The 18,853-nt window shown below is 40.3% G+C and overlaps 2 protein-coding genes across 4 annotated transcripts in view; both read left to right on the top strand.

Moving 5' to 3' along the window:
• lap3 (leucine aminopeptidase 3) overlaps positions 1 to 5,822 on the top strand; it is a 46,285-nt gene extending 40,463 nt beyond the window's left edge. Inside the window, exon 13 of one of the 3 annotated variants that reach the window (XM_063042170.1) lies at positions 4,143 to 5,822. In XM_063042170.1, the coding sequence (XP_062898240.1) occupies positions 4,143 to 4,338 (196 nt within the window). In that variant the 3' untranslated portion in view covers positions 4,339 to 5,822. Of the gene's footprint in view, positions 1 to 4,139 lie in introns of all 3 variants that reach the window. The other 2 variants (XM_063042169.1, XM_063042171.1) reach the window with 2 other exon arrangements.
• A 3,182-nt stretch (positions 5,823 to 9,004) lies between these two features.
• med28 (mediator complex subunit 28) lies at positions 9,005 to 17,535 on the top strand. The gene is made up of 4 exons (XM_063043394.1): positions 9,005 to 9,195; positions 10,848 to 10,914; positions 14,828 to 14,940; positions 17,048 to 17,535. Exons 1-4 carry the CDS (start codon positions 9,028 to 9,030, stop codon positions 17,243 to 17,245), a joined length of 546 nt encoding a protein of 181 aa, XP_062899464.1. The 5' UTR covers positions 9,005 to 9,027; the 3' UTR covers positions 17,246 to 17,535.
• The last annotated feature ends 1,318 nt before the right edge of the window (positions 17,536 to 18,853 follow it).

Raw genomic sequence — 18,853 nt, 5'->3', positions numbered from 1 at the left:
AATCAACAGGCTCCAAAACCTCTGTACCCTCCTCTGCAACTGGATTCTTGACTTCTTCACCAGGAGAGCACAGTATAGCTCATCAGAAATAGCATCTTCTCCTTGCTGACAATCAATATGGGTGCACCTCAAGCATGCCTACCTAGCCAACTGCTCTACTCTTTCTACACCCACACCTGTGTGGCTAGGCACAGCTCAAACACCTTCTATAAATTTGCCGACGACACAACTATTGTTGGCAGAATTTCAGATGGTGATGAGGAAGTGTCCAGGAGCAAGATAGATCAGCTGGTTGAATGATGTCGCATCAATGACCATCAGTAAGAACAAGGAATTGATTTGAAATTCTGGAAGGGGAAGTCGAGGGAATACATATCAGTCCTCCATTGAGGGACCAGCAATGGAAAAGGTGAGTAGTTCCATGTTCCTGGGTGTCAACATCTCTGAAGATCTATCCTGGGCCCAACATATTGATGCAGTTACAAAGAAGCACAACAGTGGCTATATTTCATTGGAAGTATAAGGAGGCTTGCGATTTCACCAACAACACAAATTTCTGCAAGAGGGCGTTCTACTTGGCATTAGTCTGGTATGGAGGGGCCACTGCACAGGATCAGAAAAGCTGCAGAAACTTATCTCAGCCAGCTCCATCATGGGCAGTTTCTTCCCCAGCATCAAGGACACCTTCAAAGGACAATGCCTCAAAAAGGCAGCAATCATCATTGAGGAACCCCCCCCCCCCCCGCCCCATCACCCAGGACATGCCTTCTTCTCATCGCTGTAATCAGGGAGCAGGTACAAGAGCCTGAACACACTCAACATTTCAGGAATAGCTTCTTCCCCTCTGCCATCAGATTTCTGAATGGACAGTCGACCTATGAATACTATCTCACTTTTTTCCCTCTCTTTTTGTACTATTTATTTAATTTTTGATATACATGTATACTCATTGTAATTATTTTTACTATTATGTTTTGCAATTTACTGCTGCTGCAAACCAACATATTTCACAACTTATGCCAGTGATATCAAACCTGATTTGGAGAAATTGACAGCAACTTGTATTCAATTTTTAATTGATCATGTGCAGTTACCTAAATTGTTGTTAGTTTAACAGTGAACACTGACAGCCTTGATGTCATGAATACAAGTTATAGGACAGTTTGGCTTTTCAGAATATAGCTTAGTATCTGTAGGAATTATAGATTAATGTTTCTTTGTCATTTTCTCATATTTCCTTATGAGATACAAGGGAGCCATTCAGCATACTGAGTTTATGCCATCAGTCCTATTTCCCCATAAGATGCTGGAGGAACTCAGCAGGTCAGGCAGCATCTATGGAGAGGAATAGAGGCAACATTTCTGGCCGAGACCCTTCATGAGTCCTGATGAATCGTGAAGGGTCTATAGGCCAAAATGTTGACTGTTTATTCCTCTTCATGGATGCTGCCTGATCAGCAGAGTTTCTCCAGCATTTTGTGTGATTTCCAGCATCTACAGAATCTCTTGTGTTTGTTATCCCGTTTCCCCACATTTTTTTCCCTGTAACCTATTAACACCCAAACTGATTCTTGCGCTGGCAAGGGTGATTTGCAGTAGCCAATTAACTTAACCACCAGCACATATTTTGGAAGTAGGAGGAAACTGGAATACCTGGACACTCGTGGTTACAGGGACCATGTACAACGTCCACTCACAGTGCATGAGTTTCCAGGTATTCCAGTTTCCTCCTCCTTCCAAAATATATTGTAAACCGCATGTTCATTCTGTCACCGTTTCTATTATTGCATTGGCTCAGAGTGCAAGGAATTTACATATTTCATTTAGTTTACTTAAGTCCATTTCTGACTTTCCCTTACTGTATCTCAGTAACTTCCTGGATACCTATATAAATGCATATATACTTTGCTCCATTATTGCAGGCATCTAAAATTCACTTAATAGAATTTCCTCTTTAAGTTGTTTCACTCTTCTCTTATAATTTGATTTACCACCAAGCTCTTTGACCTATCTTTTAGTCACCTGTGACCCCTATCACAGGTGCTGCCATTGGGAAGAAGGTGCAGGAGTCTCAGGACTCTCACCACCAGGTTCAGTTATTACTCCTCAATCATCAGGCTCTTGAACCAGAGGGGATAACTTCACTCAACTTTACTCACCCCATCACTGAACTGAACACAACTTATGTACTCAATTTCAAGGACTTCTTCTCATGTTCTTGATATTTATTGCTTATTTATTTTTCCTTTTGTATTTGCAGTTGTATTTTGTACATTGATCGTCCATCCTGTTGGGGGCAGTCTTTCATTGATTCTATTCTGTTTCTTGTATTTACTGTGATTGCCTGCAAGAAAATGAATCTCAGGGTTATATATGGTGACATGTACTTCAATAATAAATTTACAGGTTTCCCCCGCCATCCGAAGGTAGAGCGTTCCTATGAAACGGTTCGTAAGCTGGAATGTCGTAAAGTGAAGAAGCAATTGCCATTTATTTATATGGGAAAAATTTGTGAGCATTCGCAGACCCAAAAAATAACCTACCAAATCATACCAAATAACACATAAAACCTAAAATAACAGTAACATATAGTAAAAGCAGGAATGATATGATAAATACACAGCCTATATAAAGTAGAAATACTTTTCTACAATCATTGCCGCACTGTTCTCCGCAGCGAAAATCTCACGCAAGCACTCTCAGCAGAAACACTCTCTCCAGTAACCTTTAAGCTATGAAGCTGCCAAATCATACCAAATAACACATAAAAATACACAGCCTATATAAAGTAGAAATAATGTATATACAGTGTAGTATCACTTATGGGAATCTCGAATACAGTGCCGAGCACACTGATGACGGTATGTTAGGCTGAGTCGTTGGAGGTTGGGGCGGGCCAGGACGCACCCAGCACATCTTTAAGAAAAAAGCCGAAATAAACAAGCTAATTAATTAGGTGCTGCTCGGCATGTAAATGTCAGCCCAGATCAGAGGCGACACAATCGGCAATGTGCTAGGTGCGCCCCGGCTACCACTGCATTCTCCGCAGCAATGTATCGTTCCGCGACCCAGGGGTTGGGGTGGTGGGACACTGGTGTGTCATCTCATCATCATCTGTTTCCATCAGGGCAGTCAGGTCATCTTCTTCTATGTCTGCCTGCCTCGATGTCGAAGGTCGAGGTTCGTCATCTGCTGTGGCTGATGTGGAAGGCTTGAAAAACGACAGTATGCTTGACTGCTTAGCCTCGCGCATTTTTCTATCATCTCATGCAGTTGCTTCATGTTCAGTTCCTGGACGACTTCACTTTCGGTCCGTTTGCTACTGCATTCGCTTTCAATTGTTATTCTTTCCTCTTCCAATTGCATCAGCTCTTCATCTATCAATTCTTGGTCATGGGATGCCAAAACCTCTTCAACATCATCTTCATCAACTTCCACAAGCCAAACTCACTTTGTCCTTACTTCGTTCACCACGACCAAAACGCTTAATTATGTCTAGTTTTACGCTAAGTGTAACATCCTTACGAGCTCTTTTAGGCTTTTCCGATACCATTGAACTCATCTTGATAACGGCTGCTCACAGGCATGTGTTTAAACAATGCTGTCTAGAATGCAGTTTCAGGGGAGGCACTTGGCTGCTTGGGGCGTGCGCTGCCTTTTTTTGAAACAGTGAAAACACCTTCTGTTAGCGAAAACAGGTAACTAATGTGGGTCTTTCGTAACAGCGAGGTTTTGTAAAGCGAACGTTCAAAAAGTGGGAAACACCTGCACTTTGAACTGTGGTTATGCCTTGGTAAGGAATATCTGGACATGCTATATTAAATGCACTTATGTAACTGTTGATCTATATTGTAGCTGAATTTTATCTTGGCATACACAGTGGTGCCAGAATAAATGGTAGAATATAACAAACTGTAGAATTACGGAAATGTAAGTGAATTAGTCAACCACGAAACTTTATCCAGCTCGTAGTGTTCCTGACAGTGTTACTTACAATTGAGCAGAAATTCAGGGGAACAGTATGACAGACCATCCAGCAGAAATTGTTACTTTCGTGTTTTATTTCCAGAAAGAGAATTTAAAAACATGTATTCACTCAGGCCACTTGTTAACTTTGACTGTGCTTTGAAATATTCCAGCAGGTCTGGTGGAGCATGTACAGCCGCAGCTTTCCTTCGAGAATTTGTTACAGTACCTCACTGGGCTCATCTTGACATAGCTGGTGTAATGTCAAACAAAGATGAAGTTCCTTATCTACGCAAGGGAATGGCAGGAAGACCAACACGAACATTAGTGGAGTTTGCAGTCTCCCTGAGCCAAGAAAATCAGAAATCATAAACTGCATATTCATTGAATATTTCATGTATTTTCCTTCTTCAGTTTTAGAACTGTGGCAAAATATACCAGTCACATTATTTGTGTCTGTGAGTTAGTTTAACTTTACATTTACTCCCCACCTTAAGTTTGATGAGATAGAATTTGATAGTAATTTTTAGAAGAGATTTTTAAAAATTAACTTTTATAATCATGAAGATAATTGCAGGGGTGGGGGGTGGTTTCTACCCGTATTACAAATGATTTTAATTCTTGAACTATGTCCGATCATGCTACAGAGGAACGTGTTGTAGCAGTCACCAAAATTATAATGTGTCCTATCTCTCTTGTTCAGTTACAGTAATAACCTATCAGGTTTTGAAAAATACTGAATGTAGTTGAGAAATGTCTGTCCCCAGTTGAAAGGAAAGGTCAATACTTGCCTTGTGGTTTTATTGTTTCTTTGACCTTTTATAATAAACAAAGTTGAGTCCATACAAGTCAAATAAATGAAAATAAACTGCATATAATCCTTATTGATCATCCAATCATTGCTGAATATAGGCAAAGTGAATGTTGAATAATTAAACAGAAGGAAGGTGTGAAAAATTCCAAAGCTGTGACAATAGGACATGAGGAATAACTTTAAGTAGCACACTGAGAAACAATGGTAGAAACTTCTGGATGGATGAGCTAAAATTGTGCAAGTGACTTCATATGTCTCTCAAATTAGTTATGATCAGATTTTGGAAACTTAAGATGGAGGAAAACTGAGACACTATTCATTATGCATGATATAAGGAGCTCTGCAAATGCCACTGAAAGCTGTCCAGCCTAAAGCAGCACTTGAATATTTTAAGGTCTCCAACTAATTTCTTGTTTCAAAGTAGTGACCCTGAAACCTTCACTCTGTGTCTTACTCCACATAAAGAAAAAACATTCTACTCCTTTGCAGATCTGCAGGTGTTCAAACAATTCGCCTGCATGCAGCTTGATCGGAATAACATTCAGCCTTGGAGTTCGAAGTGGTAAGAAGTATTCAAATAACAAACTGCAAGGCTATGATTATATCAATAAACGATAGAGAATCGCAACATTTTCTCCCTTTACATTCAATGGCACTATCATCTCCAAATCACTCACACCATCATCTTGAGATCATCATTGACCAGAAACTAACGGGAGCAGGTTCAAGACTGGGCATTCTGCATCCAGTGGCTGTTCCTCACTGGCTGAAGTTATTCTCTCCTCAAGAAGGCACAATTCAGGAAATACAGTACTGTGCAAAAGTCCCTAGCTCCCTAGCTGTACAGTATTTAAGTATCTGACTTTGCACAGTACTGTAGTAATTTTTTTGTGTTGTGCCATGCTGCTGCAAAAAAAAAATTAAATTTCATGACATAGGAGCAGTGATAAACCTGACTCTTTTAGGGGTCTCTATTGTGGATGGAGAGTGGGAAGGAGCCAGTGAAGGGGAATCATGGTTTGGAAAAGGGGGAGGGAGTGGGAAGTACCAGAGAGAGGTTCTGTAATGATCAATAAACCAATTGTTTGGAATCAAATGACCTTGTCTCATGGCTGGGTGTGTCTGCATCTGTGCTGCCTGCCTGCCTGCCCGCCCCTGGCATTCCTCTGCCACCTGTCCCACACCCCTCCTGTGGTGCTCCACCCTTGCCAAATGCAACACCCTTTGCTCCTGTCAGATTTACAAACTTGCTCTCTGCTCCACTTTGACATACAGTATTGTGCAAAAATCTTAGGCACCCTAGTGTTAAATGTATGTGCCTAAGACTTTTGCACAGTACTGTACTCCAGTTGTAAACAAAAGTTCTGCAGATGCTGGAAATAAGAGCAACGCACACAAAAAGCTGGGGGAACTCAGCAGGTCAGGTTATAGTGGAGACCCTTCATCATGACTGGAAAGGATAGGGGAAAGATGCTACAATAAGAAGATGGAGGTGAAGGAGGAAAGCTAGAGGGTGGTAGGTGAAGCCAGGTGAGTCTGCAAGGAGGGATGAAGTATGAAGCTGGGAGGGGATAGGTGGAGAAGAAGGAATCTGAGAGAGGAGAGAGGACCATTAAAGAAAGGGAAGGAGGAGGGCACCAGGGATAGGTGACAGGGCAAGTAAGAGGCCAAAGTGGGGAATTAAAGAAGAGGAAAAGGGGAGGTGAAGAAAACCTAAAGTTGGAGAGATCAATGTTCATGCCATCAAGTTGGAGACTACGTAGATGGAATATGAGGTGTATCTCATCCAATCTGAGAGTGGCCTCATCATGGCCGAGGAGGAGGTCATAGACTGACAAGTCAGAACGGGAATGGGGATAGGAATTAAAATGGTTGGCTGCAGGGAAATCCCACTTTTGCAGACGGAGCAGAAGTGCTCGGCAAAGCAGTAGCCCAAGCTGCGTCAGGACTCCACAATGTAGAGGAGCCACAGTAGGAGCACCAGATACAGTGCATGATCAATTGCCAGTATTTCTATGAATAATCAAGAATCTTATAAAGCAGCCTGCCCATTGGATATTCTGTCATATCCTAAACGTCAGCAGACGGTACCATGTACAAAATGGCCAGAGGCATCTTGCCAAGGTTATTCAAAAACAGTGCATGGAGAAAAAACTTGCACCTTCCTTTTTCACTACTTACACTATTTGCTTTTATATTAATGATCAAATAATCATATAGATAGAAATCAATCATTGAATGCATATTTCATTATACCCATTTTACTGGATATTCTATTCTGAAATCAGTAAGAAAGTTGAGAATAGGCAATCATTATGTCCCCTATTCGGTTAAATAAAGCCTGTTATAGAGGCAATCCCATTATCCATAGCACCATACAGATGTGGAGACAAATGGGGAAGCATTTGAAACTCAGAACATTACCTTTTCTTGTACCTATATCAGCGAACCCCTCTTTTATCCCCTCATGTATAGATGGGGCCTTTGATGCATGGCGAGAATTGGGGATACGCAGCGTTGGAGACTTGTACATACAAGGGATTTTTGCGTCATTTCGGCAGCTCCAGGACAAATTCGGATTGCAAAAGAGTAATTTTTTCAGGTATCTCCAGCTAAGACACTAAATAAGATCACACCTTTCTGGTTTTGAGACAGCAGAACCTGATAAATTAGATAATCATTTAAGATCATGTTTAGGGACAGAACACATCATCGCCTATCTGTATGCAAATTTGTTACATAGTTATGCTTTATGTCCCAGGATACAAGAGTATTGGAAGCAAATATTTGAGGTCCTATCGAAGGTACTAAAGGTTCAGATAATACCAGACCCCATTTTAATAATTTTTGGAACTTTTGCGAGATCAAATAAATTCCAGGCTACCCAGCAACAACTCCTGACCTGTGGCATACTTAATGGAAAGAAACCGGTACTGATATTCTGGAAAAAGAAAGAAACTCCATCACTTAGACAATGGCTGGCTGCATTAATGGATAATCTGCATCTAGAGAGGATAAGATATGTTATCACGGACAGAGTCAAGGAATTTGAAAAAATCTGGCAACCATTACTGTTGTATTTAAAAGAGACCGTCAGCTGAACTAAGTGTGGGAGGTGGTAGGACCTAAACAGCACATACTTGGGGGGGGGGGGTGAGGGGAGGGGAGGGTTGGGAAGGGGAAAGGAGACAGGGTGGCAGGGTTTCCTTTGCTTTTTGCTTGTTTACTATACATACATTCATTTGACTTTCATAATGTTATAAGAAAGAAAAGAAAAATGAAGCATTGTACTTCAGGACATTGTCGGTTGTGGTTAAGCTGATGTTGCTTCACAATAAAAACATCTGAAAAAAAAGCTGAGAATAATATTTAAGTGACGTGAGATCTGCAAATCAGTGAGTGAATGGCTGCCCATAAACAAAATTACCCAAAAGGCAAACAGAGCTAATTTACCGTATTAACCAAATGGACCAGATTTTAAGTCCTCTTGTTTTTAACTTCATAGTTGTAGAATACCTTGCCCATTGTTACTCTTTGTCAACATTCATTTGTTCATTTCCACTCTTACTTCCTTCCCACCTATTCTTACCGAGATTCACCTATAGCTTGCCGGCTCTTCCTCTAGCCTCGTTTATCTCATCTCTTCTTTCAGTCTAGATGAAGAGACTTATCTCTTCTTTCAGTCTAGATGAAACGTTTCGATTTTAAATTTTGACTGTCCATTCTACCCTACTGATGCTGCCAAATCTACTGAGTTCCTCCGGCAGCTTCTTTTGCTTCATTTGTTTTATTTTAGAATGGAATTTGTAACAATGCTTAGGTTTATTTGTTGATATCAGTTGCGGTAATACCATGGTAGTTTTTGAACATAAGTTATAATTCGAAGGAACTTTATGAACTGAACCGGCAACCAGCACATGTAGTGCAGCTTCCACAAACTATAGTGATATAACTTAGCCATTAAATATTAGACAGGGCCATAATAAAGCGAAACTGTCCTCATCAAAAATTGAAGACACCCGGACAAAGCGTCAAAAATATAAATCGCCGGGAATTTTTACACGAATATGGCAAAAGGCAAAACCAATAGGTCATCTTGACGTATTCACTCGGTAATCAAATCCCTTTAAAATTTGCTTTTCCCAGTTAAAAGTTGAAAGAGTTGCACGCAGCCCACCTGCACTTTCTCTGCAGAGTTGCGCAAACGCGGGGTTGGGAGCCGCGCATGCGCATCGAGGTCCCGGAAAATGGCCGCCTCGCTGTCCGGGATGTTTTCACACCCGCCGCAAAACCCCAACCCGCCACCTCCACCGCCGCCTCCCGGGTCCGGGCCTACGTCTGTGGCTTCTGCGTCCGCGGCCGTGCCGGTGCGGCCTCCCAGCACGCTGGTGGACGAACTCGAAGCTTCATTTGAGGTAACGGCGGCGTTTGAGGGCCGGTGGTTTTTCAGCGAGGAAGGTGGCGGCTGTATCCCGGGAGGGATGGCGGTGGGTTGGAATGGGAGGTGCACGAGTGCTCTTAGTAATCAGCCTTTCAGTGCATCTGCATTTATTGAGAAAGAATGAATAAGCTGGATTTTTAAGAAAAACGGGTTTATATGAAATTTAAGTTTTATCTTTGTAGAGATTAAAATTAGGGGCGAAGATAAATTGGACAATTCAGGAGAAAGTTTTGTACTAGAAAACTTTATATAGTACTTTATATGTATGCAAGACCATTTGCCTTTTATTTCTATCGACGTCAGGTAAATTTGAAAGCATGTTCCACAAAGTATAGAGATAATTTCCAAATTTACATTTATCATGGGTGTTTTAAAGAGAATTCTGGATAATAAGTGAAACAGTGTTGATAGTTTCTCTGGCACCACTTTCCAGCTGCAAGCTCTACCAGCCGGAAGAGCAAAGACAGCAAATACATGCGATTGTCATGATGAATTAGTTACTCTGGAAAGCACACAGAACCTTGACTTGGAAATACATCATTGTTGGATCTGAATTCTGGAACTTCTTACCAAACAGTATGGAATACATTCACCTGGAGGGTTGCAGCAGATCAGTATGGTGTTTCACTCACTCTTTCACAGGGACAATACAAATTCTGGCAGACAATAAGAACCTAACATATAAGAAATAGGAGTAGAAATAGGCCATCTGGCCCGTTGAGCCTGCTCTGCCATTCAATAAGGTCATGGCTAATCTGGCCATGGACTCATCTCCACCTACCTGTATTTTCCCCTTAACCCTTAATTCCCCTACTATGCAAAAATCTATCCAACCTTGTCTTAAATATACTTACTGAGGTATCCTCCACTGCTTCATTGGGCACAGAATTCTACAGATTCCATACTACTGTGTCCTCTTGTTATTGTTTAGATTCCTTTGTATGTTCCACATCTTCATTTTTTTTTATAATGTGGCTCCCAATCCAATGGCTGGATGAGGTTTTACAATTCTTTGATCGTCTGAGTAAATCATGCCCTTAATATGGTGAAATGGGGTTTAAAGACCAGCGAATCCTGTGAGTGTGGCAAAAGGGTGCAGAACATTGAGCACATTCTGCACAACTGCCTACTCTCACCTGATTTAGCTGACACTGACCTGCTCAACATCAACCAAACAACACTAGAGTGGCTGGCTGTCTGGTGTGACAAGCTATGATGATGGTGCCCTTACTCCTGTCAAACTTGTATCCCATTGGAAACACACTTGCTTTGGCTGCGCTGCTCACAGTTTAGATTGTCATGTTCATATTATATTTAAAACTTAATGCTTGGGAAAGTTTCTTGTTTCATTCTACTTTTTCCACAAGATTTTATTACAGTTGTGTGATTGTTGGCTGCTCTGTCTATTTAATGATTTCCCTTTTATGGACATGCTCAGCTTACCCCAGTTTAATAAAAAGCTACAACACAAATATTTTACTGACATATTTCATTACTTGCTATCCACAGAATCCCTGATCTTGATTTGTACTCCAGTTCTAACATAATGGAAAATTGCTCTTGTGCTGGATTGTTTCTGTTAAATTAATTGGAAAATTCTAAATATTAATTGAGAATTTCTTGTAGGCCTGCTTTGCATCATTGGTCAGTCAAGACTATGTGAATGGCACAGATCAAGAAGAAATTAGAACAGGTGGGAAACCTTGGAAGAATGTATATGATGATATAAATAATTATTTAAGCACTAGCTTGTAGCTGGACCTAAAATGATTATGAAAGCTCTTTCTCTAGTGTGTTATGTTCTGGCGGAAGCACTTTTCCAAATATATTTGCATTGTTACAAAGATGGAATGAACTGTAGTAATAATTTCAAAGATCCTGTTTACATTATGTATAAGCTTACATGTTCTTTTGTTGATTATTTATCTTGCTCATGTATTGATACAAGCAATGGCTTTATGAGGCACAAAAGGAAACATTTACATACCTGAGAACACACAGACAACAAAATTGAAAATTAACCTTGATATTCTAACTGTAGTCTGCATAATGAGGAAAGCATATTCACGGATTAGGCATTACCTCATGTTTGTACTCCTTGAGATAACTTGTAAAACTTAGGACACACTGACCTGGATTTTGTGTGAGCTGACTTACCGACATACAATTTGGAGCAGCAGTATGACACTTAGCCCCCAAGCTTAAGATCATGGCTGTTCTGATGTAATGTCTACCTCACATTTATGTCTGCATATGGTAACCTTTCATACTCTACTATCACACTTTTAAATGTTGATGTCTTATTTTTAAAGTCACTTTTAGTTGAAGATTCTCCAGCAAGAGAAAACAGCCTCTTGACATCCACTCTGTAAATATCTCGTACAATTTTATTTCACTCAAATCCCCTTCACTCTACTATACTCCATCTTTAGAAACCTAGCATGTCTAACCTTCTCTCTTAAGACAATTCAACTATTCCAGGTAATTTTGTCTAGAAAACCTCTGAACTGCTTTCATTGAATTAACATTTTTTCTCAAATAAGGGGATCAATTTACATAGTACTCCAGAATTGGTCATGCCTCTGTCTTGCATAACAAGCTTAACTTCCATACTTTTGCATTCAATTCTCCTAGCAATAAAACAGTGACTTTCTGTTTAGCAACACACATAAAAGTTACTGGTAAAAGCAGCTGGTAGATTTCCCCCTCCCCCTCCCACTTTCAAATCTCTTACTAGCTCTTCTTTCACTTAATCCTGACGAAGGGTCTTGGCCCAATACGTCGACTGTACCTCTTCCTAGAGATGCTGCCTGGCCTGCTGCGTTTACCAGCAACTTTTATGTGTGTTGCTTGAAATTCCAGCATCTGCAGATTTCCTCGTGTTTACATTCTGTTTAGTTTTGTCAGTAACTTTACTTAATTATCATTTGGAATCGTGCACTAGGACTCCCAGATCTCTCTCTATCTAGCTATCTATCTATCTATCTCTATCTCTATATCTCTCCCCCTCCCCCCCTCCCCCTCTCCCCCCACCCGAGAGCAAACTTTTTCATTTTCCTATCAAAATGGACAATTTCACATTTTACTAGATCTTTGCTTATACACTTAACCTCTACTCCTTTTTGCCCTCCTTAAGCACTCCGCACAACTTTTGTACTTTGAATTATTTGCAAATTTAGCGACTGTACCTTCAGTATAAATTGTAAAAAAAAAGTTCAGCTCACAGTCTCAATTGGTATGGGTGCATAGGCTTTGGAACTTCGTTGGCTTTGGGATTCTGGTTTCAACAAGAATTAGTGAGCTTTCAGTAACAATTAGGCTTTGGCTGTATTTTTCTGAGGTCTTGCTTACAACCATCTTGACAGAAAACAAAACTGGTATCAAAGAATTTGACAGCTTTTAAATGTCTGATTTTTAGTGACATTTATAAACAAAATTTATGTAAACAATTTAAAAACAATGTCATTAAGTTGATAAATGCCATTTAAAGCAAACACAACCACTTCTGGGTCTTTAAAAGTTAAACAAAGTAGAGTATTTAAAAAAAAACACCCTTGGGAGAGATTGTGTCGACTAGGACTGCATTCCTTGGAATGTTGGAGATTAAAGGGTGACCTGATAGAGGCATATAAGCTCATGAGGGACATAGGGAGGTGATGCTAAAAACAAGAGCTCATAGGTTTTAGACTGGAAATGAGAAGTTTAAAATGGACATCAGGGGCAGCTTCTTCATGCAAAGTGTGATACAGGTTTCCCCCGCTATCCGAAGGTAGAGCGTTCCTATGAAATGGTTCATAAGCCGGAATGTCATAAAGTGAAGAAGCAATTACCATTTATTTATATGGGAAAAGTTTTTGAGTGTTTCCAGACCCAAAAAATAACCTGCAAAATCATGCCAAATAACACATAAAACCTAAAATATCAGTAACATAATAAAAGCAGGAATGATATGATAAATACACAGCCTATATAAAGTAGAAATCTAGCGCAGCGAAAATCTCGCGGAAGCGCTCAGCAGAAACACGGCGCAAGTGCTCTCGGCAGAAACACTCTCTCCAGTAACCTTTAAGCTATGAAGCTGCCAAATCATACCAAATAACACATGAAAATACACAGCCTATATAAAGTAGAAATAATGTATGTACAGTGTAGTTTCACTTACCGTAATCGGGAAGACTCCAATAAATTGCAGTTTCGTCACAGTTAAACACTTGTACGAATAACCACCTGACGCAATCGGCCATCGCCTCTGATCTGGGCCGACATTTACGTGCCGGGTGGCTCCTAATTAATTAGCTTGTTTATTTCAACTTTTTTCTTAAAGATGTGCTGGGTGCGTTCCAACTACTGTTGCACAACTGCATTCTTCGCGGCAATGTATCGGTCCGCGGCCCAGAGGTTGGGGACCACTGCTTAAACTATGAAGCTGCCTTCGCCTCAGAAACCGATCAAACCACCCATGACTACCTTTAAATTCCACTTTTGCAACACTTTCATCACCATCGTCCAGTGTTTTCTGTTTCAGCTTATTAAAAAGACTGATTTCAAGTATAAGAAAACTTAACGGAACACCACGCTTTGTATACCCATCAATCCACTCAAGCAATAGACTTTCCATTTTATCCATTATTGGATGCTGACTAAAAGAGACCACTTTGCTACGAGCATATCCAACAGTAACATCGGCAGCTTGCAAAATTCTTTCTCTCTGCGTATAAATAGTGCGAATGGTGGACGCGGGCAAGTTCTACGCGCGGACAATGTCCTTACTTCGTTCACCACAATCGAAATGCTTAATTATGTCTAGTTTTACGGCTAAGTGTAACACCCTTACGAGCTCTTTTAGGCTTTTCCGATTCCTTAGAACTCATCTTGCTAATGGATGCACAAAGTAAAGCGGGATAAAGCACGTGTTCGAGCAATGCCGGCTAGAATGCAGTTCCGGGGGAGGAGCTTGGCTGTTTGGGCGCGCGCTGCCTTTTTTCGTAACAGTGAAAATTCCTTCTGTTAGCGAAAATAGGTAACTAATGTAGGTCTTTCGTAACAGCAAGGTGTCCTAAAGTGAATGTTCGGAAAACGGGGGCCACCTGTATTTGGAAAGAGCTGCAGAAATTGTGGGCAGATTAACAACATTTAATAGACTTCCAATTAAGTAACACACAAAATAATGCTGAGGAAACTCAGCTGGTCAGACAGCACCTTTGGAAAGGAATAAAGAGTCAACGTTTTAGGCTGAGATTCATCATCAAAACTGAAAGAGTTTTTAAAAGTCTCTTTGGAATATCCGCCTGAAACCAGGAAGGCTTGTGGTATTTACAGATTTTAATCACCCTTGCATGTTTCAGAAGTAAGCTATTCTTTATTGATTTAACAAAATAAATGCGACCTGGCACAGACTTATTAAGCATGTAATAGTCATAGTCATACTTTATTGATCCAGGGGGAAATTGGTTTTCGTTACAGTTGCACCATAAATAATAAATAGTAATAGAACCATAAATAGTTAAATAGTAGTATGTAAATTATGCCAGTAAATTATGTAGAGTCATTTGCTTCTAACCAGCTTACAATTTTATTCATAAATGTGTTCATCTATAATGCTACAGGTGTAGAGCAATGCATTCAAAAGTTTTTGGATGTTGCCAGACAAACAGAGTGCTTTTTCCTACAGAAGAGGCTGCAGCTTGCTGTACAGAAACCTGAGCAAGTCATAAAGGAGGTAAAGAACTTATTTCCTATCGTTTTATAACTTACTGTGTTTGAGGGGGAAAAAATCAATTGACTAATCAGCATTACGTGCTAAAATAAAGTTAACAGAGTTGGTGGATTTGAGTCATGATTTTAGGAGTCATGGATTTTATTAGCCTGTGTAGTTGTCAAGATATTGAATTGTGTACATTTAAAAATCTGCAGAATAACGTGACAGTTGTTTATACTTTTAATACCCAAAAGTGCACACAGGACCCTATGAGTTCTTGATGGAGTACTTGGAAATATAAACAGTTTGGACATCAGGATCCTAAATTTGGATTGTACCCTACAACTTCCATAATATTGAGATGATACAATTGGCTTTAATGTTACTGAGCCTGTGACAGAGGGAGTGCAAAGTAGATTTGGTAAGGGCAACAAGTACAACAGGCCAACTTCATGCTGTCTTGTTACCCAAGTATATTACCTTGTACCCATGTGTATTGTAAACCAGCGGTCCCCAACCACCAGGCCGCAGAGCATGCGCTACCGAGCCGCGAGGAAACGATATGATTTGGCGATGAGTCAGCTGCACCTTTCCTCATTCCCTGTCACGCACTGTTGAGCCATTACCTGCGCGTCATCCATTTCAGCGCGGGAAGGAGATCAACTGCTCGAGCTTGCAAATGACGGCCGGCTGAAAAGTCTGTTTGACAGAACATCTCTGCTGGCATTCTGGATCAAAGTCAAGGCTCAATATCCTGAGATAGCCATGGAAGCACCGAAAACGTTGCTTCCATTTCCAACGTATCTCTGTGATGAATGTAACAAAAACTAAATTGCGGATTAGACTGGACATAAGGAACCCCGTTGGAGTATCGCTGTCCCCCATCACCCCTCTATAGGACCGTCTTGTTGCAGGAAAGCAAGCCCAGGGCTCCCACTGATTCAGCGATATTGGTGCGTTGCAATGATTTTATAAGTTCATACGGGGAAAATATGCGCTGTGTTTAATATCCAAACGTTACTTAAAATGTTATGATGCTATTGACTTATATAACCATATAACAATTACAGCACGGAAACAGGCCATCTCCGCCCTTCTAGTCCGTGCCGAACGCTACTCTCACCTCGTCCCACCGACCTGCACTCAGCCCATAACCTTCCATTACTTTCCTGTCCATATACCTATTCAATTTTTCTTTAAATGATAATATCGAACCTGCTTCTGACACTTCTACTGGAAGTTTGTTCAACACTTACTTCAAGCTCCCCTGTCCTCCCCTGATAATTGACTTATCGCTATATTCATGCGAGGAAAATGCGCTGTGTGTTTAATATTAATTTCGTTAGATAAAGCCTTTTAGAAACGAAATTGAGTGTATTAGCCACTTATCACCGATATTCCGGTTGTGAATAACACACTTCCCCCCCCCCCGAACAGAATCGCCAAAAACGATTTGTAGAAAAATAATCGACAGGAGCGCACATGCGCAAATAATGCATGCACACTGGTGCCCGCGAAGGCTTCTTGGTCATTGTTGTCTTTCTCTGGGTAAACGCAACGTATTTGACTGCTACTCTTGTCCGTTGGCAACCATCCCGCCCCGGTCGGCCGGTCGGCAAGAATATTGTCAACGTGAAACCGGTCCGCACTGCAAAAAAGGTTGGGGACCCCTGTTGTAAACAATGACACAAGTGACTCAAATCCTCACAGTGCAATAATACTAAGAGTGGCCATTACATGGAAAGGAGTAATTGATCTTGTGTTCTCTGATCTGATGTCAACTGCCCTACTGACATTGGGGAAGATGAATTTTAGATCAGAGAAAGTGTACAAATGATCAGTCTGCAGAAAGTAAATCGAACAAATTACATGAACAGCAAAGACCATCTGGACCTTGAAACAAACAGAGTATCTTCCAATTCAAAGGCTTTAACCATGCTGTCAGTTCAAATGCTTCGTACTACTCTTAAGCTGTTCCAGTGCTTTACACTACTCAGTTTTTGAAAAGTTTTCCTTGAAGTATCTTTTGTTGTTGATAAATTCCTTAATTATTTTGTACTCTTTCAAGGCTTAAGCATTAAAATATTCTGTTTGGAAGTGTTCTTAACAATATATATGCATTTTGTAGGATGTTTCAGAATTGAAAAATGAACTACAGAGGAAAGAAGCCTTGATCCAAAAACACCTAAGCAAGCTGAGACACTGGCAACAAGTCCTGGAAGATATTAATGTACAACCCAAAAAATCATCAGATCTTGCTCAAGGACCTTTAGCCTATCTTGAACAAGCATCTGCAAATATCCCGGCCCCACTAAAACAAACGTGAAACTTATATCAGCAAGGCATCTGGAAGTTTCATATAAACTGTTCTCCTAAGTCCCTCCTCTTTCCTGCCCTGTAGCCCATTTCCTTTAGTATCAGTTCCAAGTAATCCCTTGAATGAAGGTAGTTATAGAGTGTAAATATACAGTGAGCAAATCACATTGAAATTGTCTTCATTTTGATTTGAAGGCATAAATGCTAGCTATATGCAATATTTGTATGAAAAAAGGCTGTAATTATCTTGTGAATACAATTGTTACAATAAAAATGTACAACAGATCTGTAGCAATTATATAAAATTGAGGAATTTTTGCAGTTTTCAGAGCCAAGTTTGCATTGAAATTATTTACTAGATACATTCTATCCTGTATAATGTTCTATAAAACAAGTATTTAAAATGTCTTGGGGAAAGGTATAGTACCTATACTTTGTTAACCGTGGAGCCTTTGAAGAGAAAAGCATTTGCCTAGTAGCATTACAAACAAGGGAAAATCTGCAGATGCTGGAAATCAAAGTATACACACAAGATGCTGAAGGAACTCAGCAGACCAGGCAGCATCTATGGAAAAGAGTGTGGTCAACATTTCAGGCTGAGAACCTTCATCAGGAAAACCCATCGCCCTCTGGTGCTCCTTCCCCTTCCCTTTATTGCATGGCCCTCTGTCCTCTCCTATCAGATTCCCCTTTCTCCATATCTCTTTCACCAATTGACTTCACAGCTCTTTACTTCACCCATCCCCCTCTCCCAGTTTCACCTATCAGCTACTACTTTGTACTATTTCCTCCCCTCCCCCCCACCTTCTTATTCTGATTTCTTTTTTTTTCCCCCAGTCCTCCTGAAGGGTCTCAGTCCAAAATGTCAACTATTTACTCTTTTCCATAGATGCAGCCTGATCTTCTGAGTTCTTTCAGCGTTTTGTGTGTATTGCCTTGTAGCATTGGTCAAATCATGGTGAATATTCATTGGAATCCTTGGTGTTCAGATGCTAAAACTGACATCTGTCTTTGTCTTTGCCCGTGCACTGCAAATTGTAGAAGTCTGGGACTTACAGATTCAAAGGCGTTGTGTGGCAAAATCTGAGTGGAGTTGATGGGATTGGGAATAGAATACGTTACAGGGAAAAATAGTAGGGAATGGGTTTGTTCTGTGAGCTAGCTTAGACTCAAAGGGCCAAAATAGCTTAGTACATTGTAAGGAAACAATATATGGAGTGGAATTCAATAATAGCTTCCACAGCCATTCATGATAAAGAAATGTAAAGATTTGGAGTAAATCAATTCCTATCATATCAGTTCTAAATAGCTTACTACTTATTTTGAGACTTGGATCTAGGTAGCTAGGAGAAATGTCATTTGGTATCTCCAGACTGTTAACTAAATGACAGCTTTCAAAACTGTAGAACAAACAGAAATAGATTTAATTGCCAGTTGTATTTACAAACACTGAGCTTGGTCTAAATTAAAACATTGTAATAGAGCCAAGATCTTTTCACTTTTGACAAAATGACTTCAGTGATCAAAGATTATAGAATACTGCACAGAAATAGTGGCAACAGACAATTGTTTGTACTTTTGAGTACTGCTCAGGCTTTTACTCCATTAACTGAGCTGT

This window comes from Mobula hypostoma, chromosome 3, assembly GCF_963921235.1.
Source record: "Mobula hypostoma chromosome 3, sMobHyp1.1, whole genome shotgun sequence".
Lineage (NCBI taxonomy): Eukaryota > Metazoa > Chordata > Chondrichthyes > Myliobatiformes > Myliobatidae > Mobula > Mobula hypostoma.
The sequence above is the reverse complement of the archived record's forward strand: the minus strand, read 5'-3'. Positions and strand labels throughout refer to the sequence as shown.

Bases quoted from the DNA above. Each gene is read 5' to 3' on its own strand.
- med28 (XM_063043394.1), top strand. From the start codon at position 9,028: ATGGCCGCCTCGCTGTCCGGGATGTTTTCACACCCGCCGCAAAACCCC. The intron at 9,196-10,847 runs GTAACGGCGGCG...AATTTCTTGTAG, and splicing joins AACTCGAAGCTTCATTTGAG to GCCTGCTTTGCATCATTGGT. The intron at 14,941-17,047 runs GTAAAGAACTTA...TGCATTTTGTAG, and splicing joins CTGAGCAAGTCATAAAGGAG to GATGTTTCAGAATTGAAAAA.